The sequence below is a fragment of the Panthera onca genome, chromosome F1 (assembly GCF_046562875.1).
Source record: "Panthera onca isolate mPanOnc1 chromosome F1, mPanOnc1 haplotype 2, whole genome shotgun sequence".
NCBI classification, from domain to species: Eukaryota; Metazoa; Chordata; class Mammalia; order Carnivora; family Felidae; genus Panthera; species Panthera onca.
In genome coordinates, this window is record NC_138355.1 from 34,254,863 (window position 1) to 34,280,438 (window position 25,576).

Here is a 25,576-nt window from a genome sequence, read left to right on the forward strand (position 1 = left end):
AATGGAAACATGAACGTGTGACTTACCAAAAGTCTGGCTGTCAAAGAATAGAGGGCAATAGTTGCATAGTTGCAGGAGAGAAATTGGGTCAAGAGAAGGCTTTTCAATTTTTTTTTTATTTTTTAAGATGGAAAAGTCTAGATTTTGAACCACTTAGAGTAGTTCATGATGAAACCATGGTCATTTACTTACACAACTCAGATGTTTAGGAAACTATTCTTAGAGGAGATTGAATGAGGGCATACTTATCAGGGTTCAATACAATTCATGGAAAGCACTTAACCGTTGGCTCTGGTGGCAGAGACAGATGGTGATGCGGCGTCTCCATAATTTGGTCCGTTCTGAGCTCTTATTACTCAGGCTGCTGTCCCTCAACCCTTCTTCATTCTCTCATTGGTGTTCTCTTCCTCTCCCCTGTTAAATAACAAAGTTCAAGTAAATTTGAAGATCTAATTGGCCTTATTAAATAATTTGTGAGTCAGCAGCAGCCCATCTGGCAGGTAGGGAGGTGTTCCCAGGATTTGTACAAAAATGGGACGATTTTGTAGTTGGGGGGGAGGGGTGGGGCAAGAAAGTTCCTAGCAAGCTGTCTTTTTTTTTTTTTTTTTTTTTTTTTTAAGGCAAGGTGTCTTATGCACATTACCTCATCTTTCCTTAGGGGATAGAGAGAACCCAGAGTGCGTGACAGGCTCATTGGTGCAGACTGAAAAATTCCTGGCTGACCAGGTTAAGACTACATTTCTGGGGGAGGTTGGAACTGCAGTTAGATTACATATTAGGCACCAGTTTGAGAACTAGGTCTAAGTGACAATCATTTTGGGTCTGTGGTTGTATGTGTGTGTGTTTGAACACCCTCAAATCTGTTCTTCAGTTTCCTTGAAAATTTCTACCTACTTATGTAAACCCCTGACATCCCGAAAGAGGACTTTGGCTTCCTCCCTTTTGACCTCAAACTTTTTAGTTGGGTTTTTCTTTCTAGCTTATCTCTTGGCTCAGGCAGAAGACCCTGAGGGCAAAGCATCCCCCGAGGGGGACCGAAATTACGCCCTCAAGCAACAAGGACTGCCCTGAGCCAGCAAGACCCCCATCCACGATTGGCCCCAAGAGGATGATCAATTTAACCTTCACTGCCTACCTGCACGTACCTACCCTTCTTTGCCCACATTTGCCTTACGTAATCCTGGAAGTATTTTCGACATTTTGGAGACAGTCTTTGAGACCGTCCGCTGTTTTCCTGGTGTTGGCCTCCCTGATATAAATTCCTTTCTTGCTTCACCACCACTCGTCTCTCTGCCTTTGTGTTTTGTCACTGCCAGTTAACGGACCTGGTCTGTTTGGGATCCCCACACCAGGCGCTCTTGCACCCCTTGTGCCCTTGGCGCGCCGGCTACCGTCCCCCTCCTCTACCGTCCCCCTCCTCCACCCACCATAGCCTCCACTGTTAACTTCCTTTCTGAACCACTTTGCCATCTACTCTGTAATTGTGTTCCTCCCTGTTGGGCTGCACTGCTTCAGAGTTCTCTCAGGGTCAAGAATCCATACGCGTGTTAAGCGCTGTCTGTGGACAAATAAATGATGTGTCTTGTACATATGTGTTAATATTTTCCAAACATGTAGCTGCTGTTTTAATTAATAAATCCCTTAAAAGCATCATAGACATTTTTGTTGTTGCTTTTTGTTATGGAGATTTTCACTCAGTGGTAGAAGAACTACTGTATAGATACCTGCCATATTTTCTGACGTTAATAAAGACCGTTTGTGTTTGCAACAGTTAGGATATACTGCCCCACAAATAAAACATGCCGAATTCCGCTTCAGGTTTTTCACTGTTGCTTTTCTTTTGCTGTTCTGTCTCTTTAATTTGTCAGTTTCTTAAGGGCAGGGGTTGTAGTTCTTCTTCCTTTTACCTTTCTTGGGCCAGGCTGCAGCTCTTGGGCCAAATCCAGCCCATGACTTGTTCCTTTTGTAAATCTCCAGATCCTGGTTTTTACACACCACCATTTGCAGTCAGTCTGATAGGAAACACTTTGAACCCCAATTAAGTGAAATGTTACCTCCTCCCAAGAGAGAATTCCGTGGTTCTTATTTGTTGTAGACTTGTATTGCAAAAGTTGTGTTCAATTTCATATTTTTAACTTTGTCCACCAAAAATTTGTAGAAATATGTTGGCAAACAAATTTGTTATGGAAATACCTATGTAATATACTCAATATTGCCTCTTGGCCTTAATAGCCTAAAATCTTTACTATCTGACCCTTTACAGAAAAGGTTTACTGACCCCTGCCCTATAGCAGTAGTTCCCAAATTTGTCTGCACATCTGAATTATCAGAGGAGCTTTATGTATGTGTGTTTTCCTCCATCCTGGAGATTCTGATTCAGTACATTGAGATGGAACCTGGGAACCTGTATTTTTAATAAGCTGTTTAGTTGTTTGGGAGTCACTGTTCTTTCATGCATTTTGTAGGGTTAAACTCCAAGAGCTAATGAAATGGATATTGGATTAGATGCCAGAGGACAGCTTCTTATTTTCTTACTTCAACATGTACCAACTATGGAACCATATCCAAGTAGTGACTTGTTTTGTAGGTTTTTAAAAAATTTCCAGTTCATCTGTTTATAGACAGTTTTGCTCTGTCCTCTACAGTAGTAGTTGTTTTACCTATTGGGATTCATAAGAATTGCTTTTAGAGTCTGATAAAAGTTATGGGCCCACCCCCTAGAACAGTGCACCTGTGTTAATTTCCTATGACTGCCATGGCAGGTTACTCCAGAAGCGTGTAAAACAACAGAAATTTATTCATGCATATTTCTGGAGACCAGAAGTTCACGTCAAGGTGCCTACAGGGCAGAGACTCCAGGTGACATTCCTTGCCTCTTCCAGCTTCTGGTAGCTGTAGGCATTTCTGCACTTATGGCTGCATCACTCCAGCCTCTGCCTCTGGGGTCACATTGCTGCCTCTTCTGTGTTCTGTGTGTGTCTGTAATAAGGACACTTATCATTGATTTAGGGCCATCTGGATAACCCAGAATAAGTTCCTCTCAAGATCCTTTATTCACAGGTTCCAGGGATTTGATGTGGATGTCTTGTGGGGTGGAGGGTGGGCATTTTTGGATTTACCATAGCACCTTTGCACATGCTCACAGTTTTACAGTTTCAAAGGGTTCACGACTCTGAGGTCCATGTATGGACTCCATGGACTCCAGGTTTAAACTCTTTGCTCAGTGAGAAGCACCTTACACCTACAGTGTACTCTAGTTATTAGTCCCTATTCTCTCCTCTTATGTCATATTCTTTTTTTTTTAATTTAAGTTTATTTATTTATTTTGAGATACAGAGACAGCATGAGTAGAGGAGGGGCAGAGACAGAGGAGAAGAGAGAGAGAAGCCCAAGCAGGCTCCACGCTGCCAGTGTGGAGCCCAACGTGGGGCTTGAACTCACAAACTGTGAGATCATGACCTGAGCCAAAATCAAGAGTCAGACACTTAACCAACTGAGCCACCCAGGCGCCCCTCTCCTCTTACATCATGTTCTTATATTCATCATGCTATTACCACTGAATCTTGAAATGGTGTTGTTTTCTTCTCATGACCTTAGATTCTTTAGGGTTTGCTTTTTGAGCTGGTTTCTCTGCTTCCTTTAGGAACTCTTTATCTTCTGATAAGACTTACTATTTTAAAAGAAAAGCCAAGTTTTTCCCGAGCCTTTCTACTGAATTCTGTATCAAGGAGGCTAACTTCTGTGCAAACCATATGTAACTGATTATGCCTCCAGTGAGAAGAGAAACTTACCTGGAGTACGATGTGCCAGGCCTTCTAGCAAGTGCTCTCACGTGGCTTAATTAAATACTGAAACCCATCCTCAGAGGGAGGTCATATCAGTCCTACTAAATAAGTGAGGAAATAAAGACTGGTGGAAGTTAAGTAACTCGTTCAGTGTGGGTGACGGAGCTAGCAAGGGACAGAGCTGGTCTGTGAATGAAGGTCTTCTGCCCATGCTGCTTTCATTATACCATGAAAACATAGCATACCTCCCTTTTAGTTGAATGCTTAGTAATCTGCGTAGACAGGGGCTGTCTATGCTTTGGTGTCAGGAACCAGCAGACCTGGATTTCAGTCAGGTTTACAGTGCTTACTTATCGTATTACCTTGTACAATATCTTCTCTGATCCCTAGCTTTAAGTAAGACCGATACCTGGCTTGTGTGCCTTATGGGGCTGCTCTAACAACTGACAGACTATGAATGAAAGTTCCTCAAAATCAGAAAATCTTACTAATATGCAGTATAATTAATTAGTTTCTCATTTGATTATACTTTTAGTAGTTTCTTCTTTTACTATCCTAGATTTCAAAGTTTGGGAATATGGTCAAGCCTCCAACCAGAGGCTACATTAGTTCCAAGGCTGAATTTGTTTGCTTAAGACCTCTTGGGTGCTTGGCTGGTACGAGTGCTTACATTTGCTTTCTTCTCTTTCATTTTTAGGGGAATCCCCACTTATGTCTAGTTCAGCTGCACTTAGGATATCTACATGTGTGATAAGTTTCTGAGCAGTTCTCTCTCCTAGGTTAGTTTTTAACTCCTCTCATTGCCTCTTTGCCATGGGTTTGGGTGGTGGCCTGGGACTATGCTCTGGAGACTCTTCCCTTTTCTCTACCCGCCCCCCCCAATTTCTTGACACCTTCATTCATCCGGAGATAGTTTCTTATCCAAAGCTAAAATCCTGTCTCTCTTACTTCTCACTAATTATAGGCTCCTTCTATCTTTGCCCTTGTCTTCCAAGATATAAAGATACTACAGACATTCCATCCTAAAAAAATACCCCCATTTAACAAACAACTTCATTCCTTTCCTCCATCCCACATATGGCCGGTTTCTTTTCCCTGCTGGCTTTCTGTGGTTTATAAGATAATATTCAAAAACTTGGTGCTTTAATAACCTGGCTCAGGCCTGCTGCTCAGCCTTATCTTTTGGTGAGCCTTTCTTTTATTCTTCCAGTTACAGTGCAGAATGTCCTTTTTCTATCAAGAGCCCGTCCCTTTGTTTGGATTCCATTCCTTCTTGCTTGCTCAGGAAACTTCCTTTAGTGTTAAGGTCCTCTTTCTTCACCTTTCACAAAAACTCTCAAATTTCCAATTATACTTAAAAAGTTGTAGAATATGGTAATCTGGGTTCACATTCCCAGAGATGGGAGTGGGGCATGTGCTGTCTATTTTAACACAGTCCCATTGCTTAGGGGCACCAGGGTGGCTCAGTCAGTTAAACGTCTGACTTCCTCTGTCTTCGGCTCAAGTCATGATTGTGAGGTTCCTAGGCTCGACCCCCATGTCGGGCTTTGTGCTGACAGCTCAGAGCCTGGAGCCTGCTTTGAATTCTGTGTCTCCCTCTCTCTCTGTTCCTCCCCACCTCGTGCTCTGTCTCTGTCTCTATCTCTCTCTCAAAAATAATAAAAATTAACATTAAAAATTTTTTTTTAAAAAGTGTATCTGTTATCTGACCTCAGATTTACAGATATAATCTTATTTTTCATTCTTTAAAGTACCAGCTATCTATCCCAGAAGGTATCTACCTAGGTTGTGTTCCCATGTGTCTTTGGTATCTCTTCCCTTTGTGTGTTAGCTCACAGTGATTTCTCCTCCTCCTGCCACCTGTGGTACATATTTTCATAGATAATGCATTATTCCCCAGTGTGTCTTTTATTCTCAATAAGTGAGCAAACTTCTTGAGGGCAGGGATCATGTTACATCAATTGGAAAGTTTGCTTATGTTTTATATTGAAGAAAATGTATCTTTTAAAAAACTAAAATACAGCTTATTGAGATGCTGGTGAGTGGGATGATGGTATGACACGAAGGCACATGAGAGGTGAAATGACCAGGAATAGCAGATTCATGGCTCTGGTCGCAAGCTTACACAAGGGCTTACTTCTGTGGACTGGAAAGGCAGGCAGAATTCCCTATACCATTTAGTATGTTCTCTGTTTCGGTCTTTCTCACTTCTCCTTTCCCTCACCTTGTACTTCTCTCTCTCTCTCTCTCTCTCTTTTATTTTTGCTAAGCTCAGATAGTTGGGTAGTATGATTCCTCCCACTGTATTCATGAGTTAATTTCTTCATGATGGAACCCCAGTTTACCTTTATGTCTCCCACAGTGGTAAACCCTGTTTCTCTATGAAAAGAATAAAACTAGTTGAATGAATGAATACAGGAAACAGTGCTTTGGGGGATAGTGAGCAGGAGGTGATGTAAATTAATTATACTTACCATCTGTATGTTTTTCTTTGCAACTAATTTGGTCAGGCAAGAAGCAGCCTAAGAGTTCTGTTTCTTGTACTTGATTTAAAATACCTGTGAGGGGAGAGATTTGGGTCCAGCTATCTCTAAATTCCTTCCTAGTTCTAAGCTTTCTAAAATCAACCCCCTACCATTTTTGAAAAAAAAAATTTAATGTTTATTTATTTTTGAGAGAGAGAGAGGGAAAGAACATGAGCGGAAGAGGGGCAGAGAGAGAGGGAGACACAGATCCGAAGCTGAAGTTGAACACTTAACCAACTGAGCCACCCAGTGCCCCTAAGACCCCCACCATTTTTCATGGTCTGATTCTAAAACTATTTAAAGCTCTAGTAGCAAAGCAAAAAAGTACCTATACTGCACACTTATTTCCTGGCAATTTGGTATAATCTTTAGAAGTTAGAATTTCCCTTCTTCTAATTACTCATTTCAGGAATCTGAGGCAGATATTACTGAATTCTGTTGCTTAAACTGTCCCAGAGGAATCAAATTAAACTAACTTTGATTTAAGTTCTGATCTCTGATTTAGTATAGTGTTAATTGTATTTAGTATAGGTAAATGAAAGAAGCTATTTAAAAGGTTGAGAAAATAGGGGTGCCTGGGTGGCTCATTCAGTTAAGCGTCCAACTCTTGATTTCACCTCAGGTTGTGGTCTCACAGTTCATGAGTTAGAGACCCACATGGGGCTCTGTGCTGACAACATGGAGCCATCTTGGGATTCTCTCTCTCCCTCTCTCTTCCCCTCCCTTTCTCTTCCCCCCCCCCTCTCAAAAATAAATAAAATCTTAAAAATGTCAAAAACTATAAAAGGTTAAGAAAACAAAACTGAGCAAACTGAGGATTCTGCATAGAGTGAAATACTTTTATTAGAACATACTAGAAAAAAAAAAAAACTTAAGATGTAAGTCTTGCTACTTTGACTCTCAGTGATTTAACAAAATAAATTTGGACCAGGCTGCTTTGGGGGAGAGGTTGTTAGTGTATGTGACATAATGAACATTAAAGAAACAAATAAGAGTGCAATGTATTAGTAAAAACTTTCATTATTACTTTGTTCTTGGGGAGCAGGGGAACTCTCTTAATTACAAAAGTAATAAGTCAAATGCTGAAAATTTGGAGAAACAGAACAATATAAAAAATAAAGGAGAAAAAAATAGAACAAAAGTCATTCGTAAGTTTGCCATGCTGCAGTAATCACTATCCTTGGTAATCACAGTCTCCCCCTACCTCTAGACCCCCAACAAACTCAGATATGTTCTCCTTCACTCTAATTTTGTCTTTTTTAGAGTGTCATATAAATGGAACATTTTGAGATGGGCCTCTTCTCTCAGCATGCTTGTGAAAGCCATCCAAATTGTTGCATGTATCATTAGAATGTTCTTGTTTGTTGCTGAGTAATATTCCATTGAATGGATGTACCACAGCTTATATCCATTCAGCTATCAAGGACATTTGGGCTGTTTCCAGTTTTTAACAATTATGAAAAATGGCAGTATTAATGTTCATGTTCAAGTTTCTGTATTACATAAGTTGCCTTTCTCTAGGGTAGGAGTAAACAAACTATGCCCCATGTGCCAAAATTTCCTGTTGCTTGTTTTTACATGGCCCTATGAGCTAAGAATGGCTTTTACATTTGTGAAGGTTTGTAAAAACCAACCACAAAAGAAGAATATAAAACAGAGACCCTATGTGGCCTACAAAGCTTAAAACACTTAATGGCTGGCCCTTTACAGAAGAAGTTTGCTGGCCCCCGCTCTGGGGTAAATACCCATATTCCTGGGTCATGTGGTAAGTGTCTTTTTAACTTTATGAGAAACTGCCAAACTGTTTCCAGAATGGCTATACCATTCTGTATTCCCAACAGCAGTATCTGTAAGTTCCAGGGTTTGTTTGTTTGTTTGTTTTATCCTTGCCAAAACTCAGTATTAACAGTGTTTTTAATTGTGGTCATTCTAATCAATGTTTAAGGTTGCTCATCATGGTTTTAATTTGTATTTCCCTAATGATTAATGGTGTTAAACATCTTTTCATATGGTTGTTTGCCAATCTTATATCCTGTTTGGTGAAGCGTCTGACTTTTTTGCCTAGTTTTTAATTGGGTGGTTTGTTATCTTACTGTTGAGTTTTCAAAGTTCTTTATATATTCTGGATACAAAGATACCAATCCTTTGTTGGCTATGTGATTGTCTATATTTTCTCCCCGTCTTTTCATCCCCTTACCAGTATCTTTTGCCTAGCAAAAGGTTTAAGTTTTGATGAAGTCCAATTTACTGGTTTTTTTCTTTTATGAATTGTGCTTTTCATGTTATGTCCAAGAACACTTTGCCTAGACCCGGATGATGGATGTTCTCCTAAGTGTTCTTCTAGAGGTTTTGTAGTTCTGAGTTTTACATTTAGCTCTCTGATCTGTTTTGAATTATTTGTTGTATAAGGTATGGGTTGAGGTTTCATACTTTTGTAACTTTGTTTGTTGATAAGACTATTTGTTTCTCCATGGGATCGACATTACACCATTGTCAGAAATCACTTAGCCATATTTGTGTGTTCTATTTCTAGATTCTCTTTTCTGTTCTGTTGATCTATGTGTCTGTCCCTTCACCAGTACCACACCATCTTGATTACTGCAGCTTAATAGTGAGTTTTAAAATTGGGTAGTATGATTCCTCCAAGTTTATTCTTCTTTTTCAAATTTATTTTGGCTATTCTAGTTTGTTGGCCTTTCTTTATAATAAAATTTATAAATCAGTAAATCTAATTGTATCTGAAAAAATTCTTACTGGGACTTTGATTAGAATTACATTATATTTGTAGATTAATTTGTGGGAGAATTGGCTTTTTACTGTGTTGAATCTTTCAGTCCACAAACGTGATATTCATTTCATTTTGGTCTTTGATTTCTTTCATCAATGTTTTATAGTTTTTAGCATATATATCCATTTATATGTTTTAATTTATATCTAAGTATATTTTTGCACTATTATAAATGGGATTTAAATATTTTTTTATTTCCTCTTGTTCATTTCAAGTATAAAAAAGATTGATATTTTGTGTGTTGACTTTGTATCCTGGAACTTTATTTTTTTTAAGTTTATTTATTTTGAGAGAGATTGAGAGAGAGCACAAGTGGGGTAGGGGCAGAGAAGGAGAGAATCCCATACCTGTTCCATGTTGTCAGTGTGGAGCCCAATACGGGGCTTGATCTCACAAACTATGACCTGAGCCAAGATCACTTAATCAACTGAGCCACTCAGGAGCCCCATCGTGCAACTTTATTAAACTCTAATTAATAATGAAAGCTTTTTTTAGATTAGTTGGGATATTCTACATAGAGTCATGCCATTGTGAATATGAACAGTTTTATCTCCCTTTCCAACCTGTAGGACTTTTTTTTTCTTGCATTATTGAATTGGCTAGGCCTTCTGGAATACTGTGAAGTAAGAAAAAGGAGTTTGATATCCTTGCCCCGCTCTGAATCTTATGGATAAAACATTAGTATATAATTACTACTAAATATTATGTTAGCCTTGGGTTTTGGGTAGAAACACTTTATTACATTGAGGAAATTCCTTTCTATTCTTAATTTACTAAGCATTTTTATTATGAATGGATAGTGAAATTTGTTAAATGCTTTTTGTGCATCAATTCATATGTGTCTTAGTCCATTCAGGCTGCTATACAAAATATCATAGTCTGGGTGGTTTATAAACAACAGACATTTATTGCTCATGGTTCTAGAGAGTGGCAAGTCCAGGATCAAGGTGCCATCATTTTCTGGTGAGAGCTCTCTCTGTGCCCTTCTCACTGTGCCCTCACATGGTGGAATGGGCTGGAGAACTCTGTGGGATCTCTTTTATAAGGACACTAATCCTATTCATGAAGGCCACACCCTTGTGACCTAATTACCTCCCAAAGACCCCACTATTAGCATCACCTTTGGGGGTTAGGATTTCAACAAAAGAATTTTAGGGAGACACAACCATTCAGACCATTCAGACCAGAGCAATATGATCAGCAATAAGGTTTTTCTTATTTAGACTGTTAACCTGGTGGATTGCATTCATTGATTTCTGATACTGAACCAATCTTGCATTCCTGTGATAAATCTTACTTGGTTGTGGTGTATACTGTTGGATTCCACTTACTAATATTTGTTGAGGATTTTAATGTATATTAGTCTATAGTCTTGTGTTTTTCTGGTTTTGGTATCAGGGTAATGGTGGTCTCATAAAATAAACTTGAATGTGTTCTGTTTTCTGGAAGAGATTTTTTAGAATTGGTGTTCTTAAATGTTTAGTAGAATATGCCAGTGATAACCATTTGAGCCAGAAGAATTATTTTTTGGAAGGTTCTTGCCTGTGTAAATCAATTTCTTTCATAGAGATAGACTTTCAGATTATTTACTTAATCTTCAATGAATTTGTCAGTTTGTGGTTTTCAAGGAATTGGCTCATTTCACTCAAAAATGTCAAATTTGTGTTTGCAAAGTTGCTCATAATATACCCTTAATTTTTTAAAGTCTTTGTGGTATGTGTAATGATGACCTATCATTCCTGACGTTGATAATTTGGGGAGTTTTTGGTTAGTTTTGCTAGAGGTTTATAAAACTGCGTTTACTTTCTTAAAGAGCTCCATTTGATTTTATTGATTTTCTCTATTTTTTTTGTTTTCTATTTTATTGATTTCATCGGTTTCTGCTCTTTTGATTCTTTGGTACTCTGTTATCCACTTAGGACTTATTTATATCCAAAAAAGATTTTCGATTTCTGTATGAGTTTATTCACTGACTGACTCAAAGAACATATTAAAAAGTCATGTCTTCTAAATTTGTGCATGTGTTTTTTAGCCTGGCTTATCGCAGTATAATTTGCAGTAAATAAATTACAGTAAAATTTACCTTTTGTAGTTTATAGTCTGTGAGGTTTTTTTTAAATGTTAAGTAACCTTCCTTCCTCAAATTGATTCTGTTTTGTGAGTCAGTATAATGGCTTTAGGATCACTGTTTTTAAGGAATTTGTGGTGGATTCTTATTGTTTTTATTTTCTTTTTGAGATGTGAACTATCCTGATCAATACTAGTCTATAACTTTTAGGGGAGGTTTATTGTTAAGTTAGAAAGAGAAAGAGAGAGAGAGAGCAAGTGTGTGTATGTGGTGGGCGGTAGGTGATGATCTTTGACTTTCATTTTTAACAAGAATTTTAAAAATTCAGTTACAACTAGAGAAGTTTCTTCCAGATTTTATTCAGTTGTCCTTCATTCCCTTTGGAAATAGTGGACCTGACCCAGTTCTTTTTTGAGAATACATTTCATAGAACAGTGTGTTAAAATATTTTTGTTCTTTCAGTCAAGTACAGTGTAAGAACTGGCAGGCATCCATAGCTTCTATTCTTTAACATGCACATAATTCTATTCCTTGTTTAAGATATTGACTCCATTATTATACTTACTTTTTCTGGTATAGCAAGGTTTGAACTGAGGAACATAGCTACTTCATATATAATAAATTATTTGTCTCTACAAACATTTTTACTTTGATTTTGTTAGTCACATGACTTTCTAACAGTGATCTTTGAAGTATATAGTGGTATGGTAAAAGTATGGTAAAAGAATACCATAAATATTGGAAATTAAATATGTTTGGGTTTTTTGGAGTTTTTTATTTTAGAGAAAGAGAGAGAGCGTGAGTGGGCGGGGGTGAGAGAGAATCTTAAGCAGGCCCCACACTTATCACAGAACCCAATGCAGGACTCAATCCCACGACCCTGGGATCATGACCCAAACTAAAATCAAGAGTAGGACGGTAGGGGCACCTGGGTGTCTCAGTCAGTTGGGCATCCGACTTCAGCTCAGGTCATGATCTCACAGTTAGTGCCCAAATCGGGCTCTGTGCTGACAGCTCAGAGCCTGGAGCTTGTTGTGGATTCTGTGCCTCCCTCTCTCTCTGTCCCTCCCCCACTCACGCTCTCTCTCTCTCTCTCTCTCTCTCTCTCAAAATAAGTAAACATTAAAAGAAAAAGAGTGGGACCCTCAACCAACTGAGTCACCCAGGTGCCCTAGAAATTAAATTTATTGAATGAAATTTAGATTTTATAAAATTCAGGATGACTTTGTTACTATATCAGGATCATTTTTTAATAAAAAAGTTGTTTGAGCTACCTTTACTTATTTGATTTAATATCCCATGTGGGTCTTAATAAGTTGACATTTAGTTTGAAAAGAAATTTTGGCCAAGTTGTGGCTGTAAGATAAAACATATATTAGATTAACTCTTAATGATTATACCCTGAAAGGATTGTAGAAACTAACATTGAGAGCCATTTATAATGCATAACATAAGATGCATAACATTAGATGTCTGTTGAAATGTTCTAGATGTTTAAAGTACAGCGCCATTTTTCCCCTATATATGATAAGAAAAAAAAAAGCTATAACTTGGGGGGAATAGAATGGAAAAGAGAGAAAAGGGATGGGGAGAGCTGAGGCGGCTGAGGTATATTAGTTTCAAGGGGCTGCTATCATATAACAAAGTAGTACAAGCTGGATGGCTTCAAACAAAAGAAATTGATTCTCTCATGGTTCTTGTTGGTTTGAAGTTCTAAAATCAAGATGTCGGCATGGTTGTGCTCTCTCTGAAGGCTCTAGGTGAGGATCCTTCCTTGCTTCTTGCTGCTTCTAGTAGTTGTCCTCAGTCCTTATGTTGTAGATCTGTCACTCCAGTCTCAACCTCTGTTGTCACGTGGCATTCTCCCTGTGTATATCTCTGTCCACATTTCCTTCTTCTTAAAGGACACCCGTCATACTGGATTTAGGTTGAGGGCCCATTTACAGATATAGGATGTATATAAACTGGGAGGGAGGGGATGCTATTCAACCCAGTTCAAAGGGTTCTAAATTCAATTTAAATTTTGAGATAAGCCAACACACTAGATTTATCTGCCTCATACAAAGCAAACAGGTAAGATACATTTTACGTAAAAATTTTTTATTTGCAATTATATTCACTTACATGCTTTCCCATTGTGTAGGCTCAGGCCTAGGTATCTAGCATTTTCCCTTCATGTGATAGAAATTACATTAAAGGAATATTTTGTTATGAAACCTCTGTTTATATAGATGTGGAGCCAGAACACTTTCCACATTACCTCTTAATAGCTCAATATTTATAGAACCAAGCTAGACTTTTTTTTTGAACTCTTTAACTGCTATTAGAATAATAATTTTGGGGTGCCTGGGCGGCTCAGTCAGTGAGGCATCTGACTTCAGCTCAGGAGGTCATGATCTCACAGTACATGAATTTGTCAGCTCAGAGGGTCATGATCTCACAGTCCAGGAGTTCGAGCCCTGCATCAGGCTCTGTGCTGACAGCTCAGAGCCTAAAGCCTGCTTCAGATTCTGTGTCTCCCTCTCTCTCTGCCCCTCCCCTGCTCATGGTCTCTCTCTCTCTGTCTCTTTCTCTGTCTCTATCTCAAAAATAAATTAAAAAACATTTTAGAAAATTTAAAAAAAGAATAATACTTTTATTCTTTTTATTTTATATCCACGATATCTAACAGCTCCTGGTGCTGATTTATTGAATGAATAATGCATTAATGAAAGAATGGAGTGTGTGTGTGTGTGTGTGTGTGTGTGCGCCTGTCTGTCTGTCTGTCTGTCTCTATGTTGAAGGGTTGTCAGCAAAGGCATGATAGAATGAATTTTCCTTTTTTGGGGCGCCTGGGTGGCGCAGTCGGTTAAGTGTCCGACTTCAGCCAGGTCACGATCTCGCGGTCTGTGAGTTCGAGCCCCGCGTCAGGCTCTGGGCTGATGGCTCGGAGCCTGGAGCCTGTTTCCGATTCTGTGTCTCCCTCTCTCTCTGCCCCTCCCCAATTCATGCTCTGTCTCTCTCTGTCCCAAAAATAAATAAAAAACGTTGAAAAATTTTAAAAAAAAGAATGAATTTTCCTTTTTAAAACCCAACTGGTGGGGCGCCTGGGTGGCTCAGTCGGTTAAGCGTCCGACTTCAGCTCAGGTCACGATCTCGCGGCCCGTGAGTTCGAGCCCCGCGTCAGGCTCTGGGTTGATGGCTCAGAGCCTGGAGCCTGCTTCCGATTCTGTGTCTCCCTCTCTCTCTGCCCCTCCCCTGTTCATGCTCTGTCTCTCTCTGTCTCAAAAATAAATAAAAACGTTAAAAAAAAAAAAATTAAAAAAAAAAAAACAAAAAAACCCAACTGGTGGCATCCTTGACACACTGGTCTGAATTTCGTTGTTATTACTTTTCGTATATCATTTCATATTGGTATACAGATGCTGTGATTCATAATATTCCTTTGCATAGATATATAATAATTTACGCTCCCTTTTTAATTTTAATTGTGAAAGATACAGAACATGAAATTTACCATCTTAACCATTTTTAAGTATATACTTTGGCATTGTTAAGTATACTCACATTATTGTGTAGTCAATCTCCAGAACTTTTTTATCTTGCAAAACTGAAACTCTACTATTGAACAACACCATTCCATTTCCCCCTCCTGGAAACCATCATTTTTTTCAATTTCTATGAATTTGAGTTAGTCTCTCTTTTGAATCGTTATCCTCTTTGCTCTTACAAACAAGGCTGCAGTAACTAGCTTTGCATATGTGTCATTCTGCACATAAATAAGTATATCTGCAAGATGAATTCCTAGAAGTAGAATTTCTGGGTAAAAAGATTTTTGCATTTCTCAGTTTTGATATATATTGCCAAATTGACTTCCCAAACTGTTGTACCAATTCAGACTCCCCACAGCAATGTACGATAGAGCAGCTGTTTAAATGTGTTTCAGTAGTTAGCGTGTCAGCTGAGCTGACTTGGGAACTTGGGAAAGGAAAGGCCGCTCGGTAAGAAAGTTGGTGCTACTGCATTTTTCAAGGGGCTGGGCTCTCTCCCAGTATTCTGTCTCTATTCTTTAAGGAGTATTTGATGTACTTTAGTGTAGTTTTATCCTGCATTCACTTAAAAATGTTTAAATAAAAAAATTTTCCCACGTAGTATATAGGCTATTTGAGTGTTGGTAATAAAATAGATTTGAATCTGATAGAATGATTAGAATACCTCACTTTGCAAGGAGGTCCTACAGCTTAATACTATATGTTTAGCTCGGCTGAAAATTTCCTTAATACAAAATTCGAAGGTCTTTAAAATCAATGAATAGATGGGTTTTAACAGAAAGGAAAATCAACAGACCGCTTTTCTGAAATGCATTCTTTTTTAAAAATTTTTTTATTTTGTGTGAGAGACAGAATGAGTGGCGGAGGGGCAGAGAGACAAGAGACAGAGAGAGAGAGAGAGAAAGAGAATCCCAAGCAGGCTGTGTGCTGTGCTGTCGATGCAGGCCTCGATCCCACGATCCTAGGATCTGAGCCAAAATCAAGAGTTGGCCCCTTTGCCAACCAAGCCACCCATGTGCCCCTCAGACGAACTCTTACGAGGAGCTCCACTATGTTGGGGTGACAATGAAGGGTGACTGGAGAAGGAAGAAGGCTGGGGGAGGCAGAGCCAGTGGGCTCCACATCTCCTCAAGCCCAGTTCATCCAGAATTATTACACACGGGTGGCTTGAGTTCTTTACTTTTAGCAGTGTGTGAGGTTAGTGAGTACTAATGTGTAACCAGCCTCTCGTAATTCATGTCAGACGTTTGAGGAGCCCTAGAAGCTTTGTCTCGTAGAATCCTGATGTGTGAAACTGATGCTCAATTATATTATTTCTCTGAAGTAAATTTACTGTAAAATGAGGCATATTAAAGCAGTTTCCTGCATGGAGATACCACTGTTTTCCTCAGAGTGTATGTACAGGTTTTAGTACAATGACTTTTCATCTGGAGATTTTAAACATTAGTTTTCTTATATTCAAATGAAACTATTTGCATATATTTGTGACGTTTTCACATTTTATTATAAAGTAGAAATACACTTTATTATGCAGTATATTTGAAGGGTTCTGGAGACCTTCTCCCAATCATGATCAACATCAGTGGTTTGGAATTCATTCCCTCAGACTTTTTTTAACATATAAAATAATATTTAAATTTTATTCCTTCTTTAAAAAGGTGGAATCATGCTATATATACTGTTTTGTGATTTGCTTTACTTGATAACAGGTCCTTTCTGGGTTAGTGCATAGAGATACATTCTGGTCTTTAAGTGGACGTATACTCTTCTATTATATCATAATTTTGTTATCCGTTCCCCTGTTGGTAAACATTGGAGTTCCAATAAGTATCCCTTATGCATGTATCTTTACCTATTTGGACAAATGTTTCTGCAGGATAAATTCTAAGAAGTAGAACTTATATATCAAAGGATGACCATTTTACATCTTAATGGGTATTTTGGTGCTCTATAAAATGTTACATCAATATATCAACATCCTGATATTTATAGGAAATAAACTTAGTTCAGACTTTAAGAAGTTTTAGCGAGGTGATGTGTCATCATTGATGTACACCAGTTGTTCTAATATAAGGTTTTTAGTAATGTAAAACCTTTAAAGTGACAGCTTTTTTATTCTTACAGTGATGGAATGGGGGGATGATATTAAAGCGGTTTCCAAAGATGAAGCAGTAATGTTGGTGAATCATCAGGCAACAGGAGATGTATGCACTCTGATGATGTGCCTCCAAGACAAAGGACTGGTAAGCCATCCTGAACGCAGAGGTGGACGGGAGAAGGAGGAGGTTAACAAAGAATCAATTCAAGTATCTTACTAGGGTTTGGAACATAAACTTTAATATGTACACTTTTTCTGAAAATTGAGAAAATTTTAAAAAGAAAAATATATACAATTCTAAGTAATTCTGACTATAATTAGAATTCTAATCTAAAAAAAAAAAAAAAAGAATTCTAATCTATAATTCAAAATACTATTCTAACTCCAGGACAGGAATTTGGAGACTTTCAAAAAAGTAGCTGGAAAATAATGTGAATGAGCTGTTTTTTTTTAAAAATAATTGAGGTAAAAGCAGAGTTAATATGGTTCAAATCGGGGACTGTCTTGAGGTGAAGTGGTGGATCACTGGTTTGAGAAATACACAAAAAGCAGTAGTGTTTAAGAGAGAGGTCCGTGAATTAGATGATCTTGGGGATCTTTAGCCAGAAGGAAAAAAGGTAAATATTTTGGATTTCCTTTACAAAGGAAATTGAACAGAAAGATACTACACCCATTTTATTAAGTGTTACTAGGCTGTGTGAACTGTTTTACAGTTTACATGACTTATATTAATAAGTCAAGATAAAATATATCCATCAACTGGGTGGGTTTAAAATAAATTCAGTCTTTAGCATTAAAAGAATTATCACCTTAGAAGTTGAAGAGGTTGTGTTACTAGAAAACCAAATAAATGGAAAGTGTATAAATTAATGGAGTTAATATTTATCCTAATAGTAAAGAAGCAAATCAAAGAACTTTATTAAGTGCTTCATGTTCATTATCAGTGACTGCAAGGATAGAACACCATCCTGTAAGACACTATCCTCATAAAGGAGTGAACAGTCCAGCAGAGGAAAGTGTAGCAAAGTGAAGAGTATTCAGTGGAGAGGGTGCTCCCCATGATAGGCATAGAAGACTTTGTAGAGGGGCAAGGACATAAGCGTGGCCTAGTTAGAGTGGTGAAGCAGGGGCCTTCTTCCTTAGTGAAATACTCTTGGCCAGAACACCAAGGCAAGACTAAGCCTGGGGTGTTTAGGTCCTAGAGATTTTGACTCAGTAGGTCAGGGAGGGGTCATAAAATGAGGTGAGAGTAAAGGAAAATATGTTTGATGACTGCCGAATCTTTTCTTGTTTATCTGAAAAGCAGAAACATAATCTCACTGGAATGTGGAATAAATTCAATCCTTTCTTGAACTGTTAAAAGAATGTTGCTGTATAAATATATTTGCATTTATAATAATATTTATTACTTGTGATATTAAAATTTTGTAAAAACTAGATTATTTGGTCTTGTATGAAAGAGAATCCCCAATTAACAGACATTTTTAATCTTATTGATAGGATCATTACACTCACAATGATTATTCTGAAGGCTTACAGTGTCCTTGATTGGTTTTTGAATTTCAAAGAATGATTACAGTGTGGTCAGTATAAATACGCCTAACTTTAGTGCTCTAACCCCAGTTTGGCATGGATGATAACTGTATTAACTAGAATATTAGATAACCTGAAATTCACCAATTGTGTGAACAAAAGAAAATTTAGTTTGTTTGTTTCCTTTTATAAAAAGATTTCTGTTAGTTTGTCTTAGGTTCATTTTTCTGTCCAGATTATGATCTGATATTAGTGAGTAGATATTAGTACAATCTTGAGGAATTTTTTTTTATCTTCTTTCATAAAGGGTAATAGAGAAATATAAAGCTGGAAGCATTATAATCGCTCCCTCCTGCGCCTATCAAGTATAAGGCAATATTAATTTTCATTTACCAGTAAGAATGTTTGCTTGACTTATTGAATATTCCATGGGTATATTCAAAGAAAGAAGGCTAATGCTAAATTGTGGCCCAATTTTAAAAAATATTAGTTTAATTGTGATGTGAGTGTAAACAGCTTTTAGAATTCAGGAATCTTCTTGTAACACCCGTTAGTGTTACTCAGCGGGCGTCCTGTTGGCATTTTGGTCGGACTGTTGTGTTGTGTTCTGAACTGTCCTGGCTATTGCTGGATGTTTTCCATACCTGGCTACTACCCACTAAGTGCCGGTAGCATGTGCTAGTCAATGTGACAGCCAAAATTGGCCTTAGAAATTTCTAAAAGGGAGAACCATTGACTTGACTATAATTTCAGAAGGATATAAAGAACAGAGTCCTTCATGTAAGCCTCTCTAGATCTTTTGATATGTAGAAAATCTGTGCTTCCGGATAAAGAATAATTGATATGGGCCAATTTTGTTTCTTGAAGATACCTAAGAAATTTCTCAGTGACAGGCCTATGAAACGTTGACAAGAGTTGCTTCAGGCAGCTGGTATTTACTGAGCTTCTTTTGAGGAATATGAAACAAAGGATTAATTGTATTTTCTAAATGTGCTGGTACCTTTTAAATAAGTATCTGTGACTTGAGGCATGTTCTTTTATGGCAATTGATGATAAAACTAAAAACTTTTTTTATTTGTCAAAAGAACTTTATTAGACATGTAATAAACATTTGCTGACTTGTAACATTTCCCCTAAAATAAGTTAGGACTTGGGGCACCCGGGTGGCTCAGTTGGTTGGGAGTCTGACTCTTGATTTCGGCTCAGGTCATGATCTCACGGTTAGTGAGTTCAAGCCCTGCGTCAGGCTCTGCGCTGATGCTGCGGAACCTGCTTGGGATTCTCTCTCTGCCCTTCCCCACTTGTGTGTGCATGCACTCTCTCTCAAATAAATAAACTTTAAAAAATAAATAAAATAAGTTAGGACAGAATTATCCATACAAATCTTAGAAGATAGCTTGGCTATCTTATTGAACTGATTTGTTTTAGGTGACCTTCTAACTGAAGAGGCAAATCCACTGTAAGTACAAGGTTAAGTTATATACATTAACTACATTAAAGCTAGAACAAGTAAAGCTCATTCCTTTAGTGTTGGTATTTTAAACCCAGAAATTAATAAATTGCCACTAAACTTCATACTGTGTATAAAGCTCAAGTATTTTATAGGTTGAAGTCACTTGCTTTCTGTTTTGTTCCTTGGGGCACTTTTCAACAGATTCCATTTAGTTCAGATTTCAGTTTATTTAAACAAGTAGTCATCATTACAAAACAAGACTGAAAAGTGAGATGTTGGTGATCATTTTATTCTGTATTAGTTGACTTGGGGAATCAGTACTTCACTGGGCATGTATCTTTATTTTGTAAAGTGATTTAACATAGTAGTGTGAATGAAGTATGAGTTGTGTAATTGACCTATTTAGTGATACTGAAAAATTATGCTGGAAGCTTTAATGTTACATTCTTTGTCAGCTTTTTTAGTGTTTTTGTAAAAGCAGCAATGGTATTGATGCTTACTTTTTTCCTAATATTTAAGTTCATATAATTTGGTGTTTAGAGGTGAAGTTTACATATGTTATTCCCATAGAAACCAAAGTAGAGCTCTGTTGCACTCTTGATTGAGGTTGTAGCTTTTAATTAATTCCTTTAAGGATTATAACCAGGAATGCTATTTCCTCAGCAGGGAAGAACAATTAACCAGTTTATTAATTAGACCCCTGTTTATAGTTACTTATAATTTTGAAATTTGTTTGAAATAAAGTCTCACTCTTAATATGAATATTAATTCTTATCAGCAAGGGATACTATTTCTGTGTTTAAGAACTGAGGTGCTGTAAATTTTTTTAATTTATTCATTTATTTTAAGAGAGAGAGAGAGTGAGAGAGAGAAAGCGAGTGAGCATGGGGAAGGGGCAGAGAGAGAGAGAATCCCAAGCAGGCTCCACAGTGTGGAACCCCACACAGGGCTTGAGCCCACGAACTACAAGGTCTTGACCTGTGCCGAAAACAAGATTAGGATGTTCAAATGACTGAGCCACCCAGGGGCCCCAGTTCTGTAAATATGTTTTTGCTGGGGAAGAGGATAGCCTTGCATAAAGTAACAAATATTCTTCTTAATGTAATAGAATGTTAAATCATTCTATTAAATTAAATTTTAAATGTTCGTGTATTTTGGACATTTTTGTACTTTTATAAAATTTTATAATTTTACATTTATATGTAAAATACATTTATATATTTATAATTTATAACTTTTAATATTTTAGCTATTAAAACCCCATTTTATTTTATTTTATTATTTTTTTAATATGAAATTTATTGTCAAATTGGTTTCCATACTAAAGTCCCATTTTATAAAGCTTTAGTGCTTATTAAACTTACTGCCCTCATTTGGTAACATTAGCCATTTTATTGTTTCCAAATAATTTTACAAGTTCTGTAAGAATTACCAGAGACTTTGCTTAGGGAGAGCAAATTTGGAATGGTTAAGTCCAAATTTAAGAAGTTAATTCAGGAATTCCTGGGTGGCTCATTTGGGTGTCTGACTCTTGATTTCAGCTCAGGTCATGATCCCAGGGTCATGGGAGCCCTGTATGTCCTGCTCCACACTGAGTGTGGAGCCTGCTTAAGATTCTCTCTCTCCCTCTGCCCCCTTCCCCGCTCACTCTCTCTCTCTCTAAAAGAAAAGAAAAGGGGCGCCTGGGTAGCTCAGCCAGTTGGACGACTGTCTTCAGCTTTGGTCATGATCTCATGGTCTGTGGGTTTGAGCTCCGCGTTGGGCTCTGTGCTGACAGCTCAGAGCCTAAAGCCTGCTTCAGATTCTGTGTCTCCCTCTCTCTCTTCTCCTCCCCTGCTTGTGTCCTGTCTATCAAAAATAAATAAACGTTAAAAATAATAATAATAATAATAATAGAAAAGAAAAAAAATTTTGTTGCACAATAACATACTTGGGATTTCAGGACTTGGAATCAATACCAGTAATTGTTCATAGAGACTTTGTGCTTTAATTGTAGAAATAAACACTAGATTTAAGATATTTAGGTTAATTAAGAGTGTGGTTGGATAATTATATTTAAAAATTAGAGACCTGGCTAGACTATAGCAGGTTGCTTCTGTTTAACGTATAATTATTTCTTGCTTTTATATATTTTAGGTTGTTGCTCAAATGATGTGGTTGATGGACCATATTTTTAAGTATACAAACTTTGGAATTGTTTCTCTGATTCATGGAGACTTCTTTATAAGACAGGTAAGTAATGAGTATTCTTTTTTAACAGTGATAGCCTGATTAACCTGACAATTTATTATAAACATGGGCATAACAAGACCAATTATAATAGATAGAGCCAGTTACACTATCTTAGGGAGCTCTTCCTCCAAATCTTTGTTCTCTGAAACATTTATTTCAATCTGAATTTGAGTATGCTCAAGCAGTGAAATGGTGACATTGCAAATACTTTAGTCTCTATCCTCCTCCTCCTATCTAAACAGTGCAATGCTTAGTAACGATTTATCAAGCACCCGCCACATTCCCAGCTCTTCTGCTTCTTAGCCATGTGAATCAGGCAAGTTATTTAAATTTCCAGTTTCCTCATTTTTCAGATGAGAATAATAGGTACTCCCCTCATTGGGTGGGTGTGGGGGTTAAATTAAGTATACACTCAGAACAGTGCCTGCCCCCTTCATTGTCATTTTCATCACAATTACCCCTATCATCATCTGTATTTTCACTATTATTTTTATTTACAAGTCATTGTTCTATGATATAGAAGGTATCTAAATTACCAGTAGGTAGGTAGGGTAGGTAGGTAGGTAGGTAGGTAGGTAGACAGGTAGGTAGATAGATAGATAGATAGATAGATAAATAGATAGATAAATATATATATTTTGGTGACTCGTATTAGGAAAAGTGAATCCATCAGCTTTTTATGAATACGGAAAATATTTATTTATTTATGTTTTTGAATCCAGAAAAACTGTAGAGTAGAAGATGATATTTGGCACAAATGTAAAGAATGAATATGGGTTTGTTAGAGAAAGGTAGATTGAGAGTGGGTCCGAAGCATTAGGGATAGTTCACTGTCTGAGAAAGAATCCTACCTTCTTATCCAGTCAGCACTACATGATAGTATCTCCCTGTATGCCAAGGATCACACGCTTTATTTTCTCAAAAACTGAAATACGATATGCAGGAGTTTTTATGTATGGTAATGCTTCACTGTTCTGGTATTTATATATTTAGCAGCTTCAGCCTTGCACATAATAATTACTTAATGAATAACTGATGAATCTGATTAAGCCTCATATGAGAACCACAAATTCTGGAAACCTGGAGACCACAAAGCTGGAAGTATGTAGAAAAACTTCTAAGCTCTGTGAATGTAGGTGTGAGAAAACACATATACTTTACTCCAGACAATTTTATGTACAGAACATTTTTGTTTTTCATATGCTGTGCAATTATCTGGTTTCTTCTGGAAACACTCTTGGTGCTTCTGAGCAGAGAGATGAATAAAAGCACACGCTGGAGCCTCTCTGCAATTTCCCCTCCTACCTCTGTCTTCCTCACTCTTCACCCATCAGCCACACTGGCCTTGGAACTGTTCTTTGAACATGCAGAGCTCCTTCCCATCTCAGGGCCTTTGTCCTGTTTGCTCTTGTCACCTAGAAGACTCTGCTTCTCCTCTCCACTTGACTGGGGCCCTCGCATTACTAGCTCCTTGCTCCAGTTTCGCCTCCTTGGGGCTGCTGACCCTGACCTTGTCGGCCTTCTCTATCCTCTTACTCTTTTTATTCCTAACACATCACCAACTGAGTTTACACTTTGTAGTTCTCTGTCGTTTCCATTTGAGTCAGTTCCGTGAGGGTCTCTCGTTACCTCTCTATCTCCAGTGTGTGGGACAGTACAGTGCCTGCTGAGCAGCAGGGGCTCTGTAAATAGTCACTGATCTGATGAATGAGTGAACTCTCAGGAGCAAGTAGAGCAGTGTTTTTCTTTTGGAGTGCTAATGTAATATAAGTGCTAATCACTTGATTTTACCACTGTGGTCAGAAGGGGAGGGAAGAGGGGGGACATCACGATACTTTAGAAACTGTTGTTTCTATTTAATTTTATGGCATCTTAATTTCCAATGTATATCTACTTATTCTATATGTAACTGCCTTCATAGGGAAAATCACATCGTGACCAGCAGCTTCTTCTTCTCAAAAAGCACCTAGAAAATAACTACAGGAGCAGAGATCGAAAATGGATTGTTTTGTTTCCAGAAGGGGGCTTCCTCAGGAAGAGGCGAGAAACAAGTCAAGCATTTGCCAAGAAAAATAACTTGCCATTTCTTACACATGTCACTCTGCCAAGGATCGGGGCAACAAACATTATTTTGAGTGCACTTGTAGCACGACAGGAAAATGGAAGTCCATCAGAAGGAGATGCTAAAGAATTAGGTATGATGGTTTTTAGCATTTTTTTCTTTTGTTGGAACTCAGGGATTATCTGGAGTTCCAGAAGATAACATTATTGTTCTTTTTTATAATTTTTATCAAATAGCAATAATACTCAAGGAGAAGATGAAAATTTAATGTTTTAATGTTTCTATTTACAGAGTTCATGCTTATAATCATTTATTCACATAACCCAGAAATGCATAAAGTCAAAGGTGTCTTTCCTTACACTGCTTACCCATGCTTCTAGTCATTCCCACTTCTGCAGTCAACATCCATATAAATATCTTTACATATCTGTGGAAGTCTGTAGTATAGATTCCTAGAATGGAATTGCTAGGTTAAAGATACAGGAATAGAAATGACTGATTTGAAAACCTAATGATAGATACGCAAATGGAAATAGTAATAATGTATATTTCGTTCATTTATCAAATGTAGAAAGTTTTGAGGGTTTGTTTTTAAGAATATGAACTTAATGCAGTTTCACAGGGTTTATGAAGAGCCTTCAAATGACTCCCATCATTCCACTACAAATAATACTTATCAAAAGGAAATAATCTGAAATACCGGCCAAAGGGTTTATCCCAGCATTATTTTTATATATTTATTTTTAATTTTTAATTTTTTCTCAGCATTATTTTTAATAGCAAAAAATTGGAAATAGAGGGGAGAACAGAGAAGTAATATCAAATATCCATCCAACACAATATAACCCCACGGCCATTACAAATGATGTCTACAGAGGGGTTTTATGGCTTTGGAAAAGGGTCATGCTGTATCATGTTAATGGAGTGCGAGGGACATACAACTCTAGTGAAACTGTTATGAGCTCAAATGTGTCAAATGTAGGAGATGAGCTCAAGGAGAGATTCCAGATGTTATCAGTGATTGCTTCTCAGAGCTATAACTTTATGGATGATTTTCCCCCATTTCTTAATACTTTTCTGAAATTAAAAAAAAAAATTTAAGGTTTATTTATTTTTGAGAGAGAGAGAGAGCAGGGGAGGGGCAGAGAGAGAGAGTGGGACAGAGGATCTGAAGCTGGTTCCGTGCTGATGGTGGAGAGTCCAACTCAGGAACCCTGAGATCACGATCTGAGCCGAAGTCTGACGCTCACCCGACTGAGCCACCCAGGCACCCCCTGAATTTTTTTTATAATGAGTATGTATTACTTTTATGGCCAGGAAAATGCAAACCACACTCAAAGATGCAACTGTCTTGGAGATAGCCTGGTGCATTGTGAAGGTTTGCAGAAGGTATTTGTGCCAGTAACACGAAGACTGTTTTGAACAAGTTTATCTGAGATACTGTGAAATTTGGTGACAAATGATAAATTAAAAAACTGAAAGAAACTCACCAGGCCTGTTTC

General features: G+C 37.6%; 1 protein-coding gene across 7 annotated transcripts in view; it reads left to right on the forward strand.

Moving 5' to 3' along the window:
• The window catches only part of LPGAT1 (lysophosphatidylglycerol acyltransferase 1), a 110,509-nt gene that overhangs the window by 54,116 nt on the left and 30,817 nt on the right, over positions 1-25,576 (forward strand). For 6 of the 7 annotated variants that reach the window (XM_060643898.3, XM_060643901.3, XM_060643900.3 and 3 more), the window contains 3 exons: positions 16,821-16,939; positions 21,917-22,012; positions 23,934-24,207. In XM_060643898.3, coding sequence (XP_060499881.3) covers positions 16,821-16,939; positions 21,917-22,012; positions 23,934-24,207 — 489 coding nt within the window. Of the gene's footprint in view, positions 1-629; positions 8,076-16,820; positions 16,940-21,916; positions 22,013-23,933; positions 24,208-25,576 lie in introns of those variants that run through there. The other variant, XM_078441296.2, reaches the window with a different exon arrangement.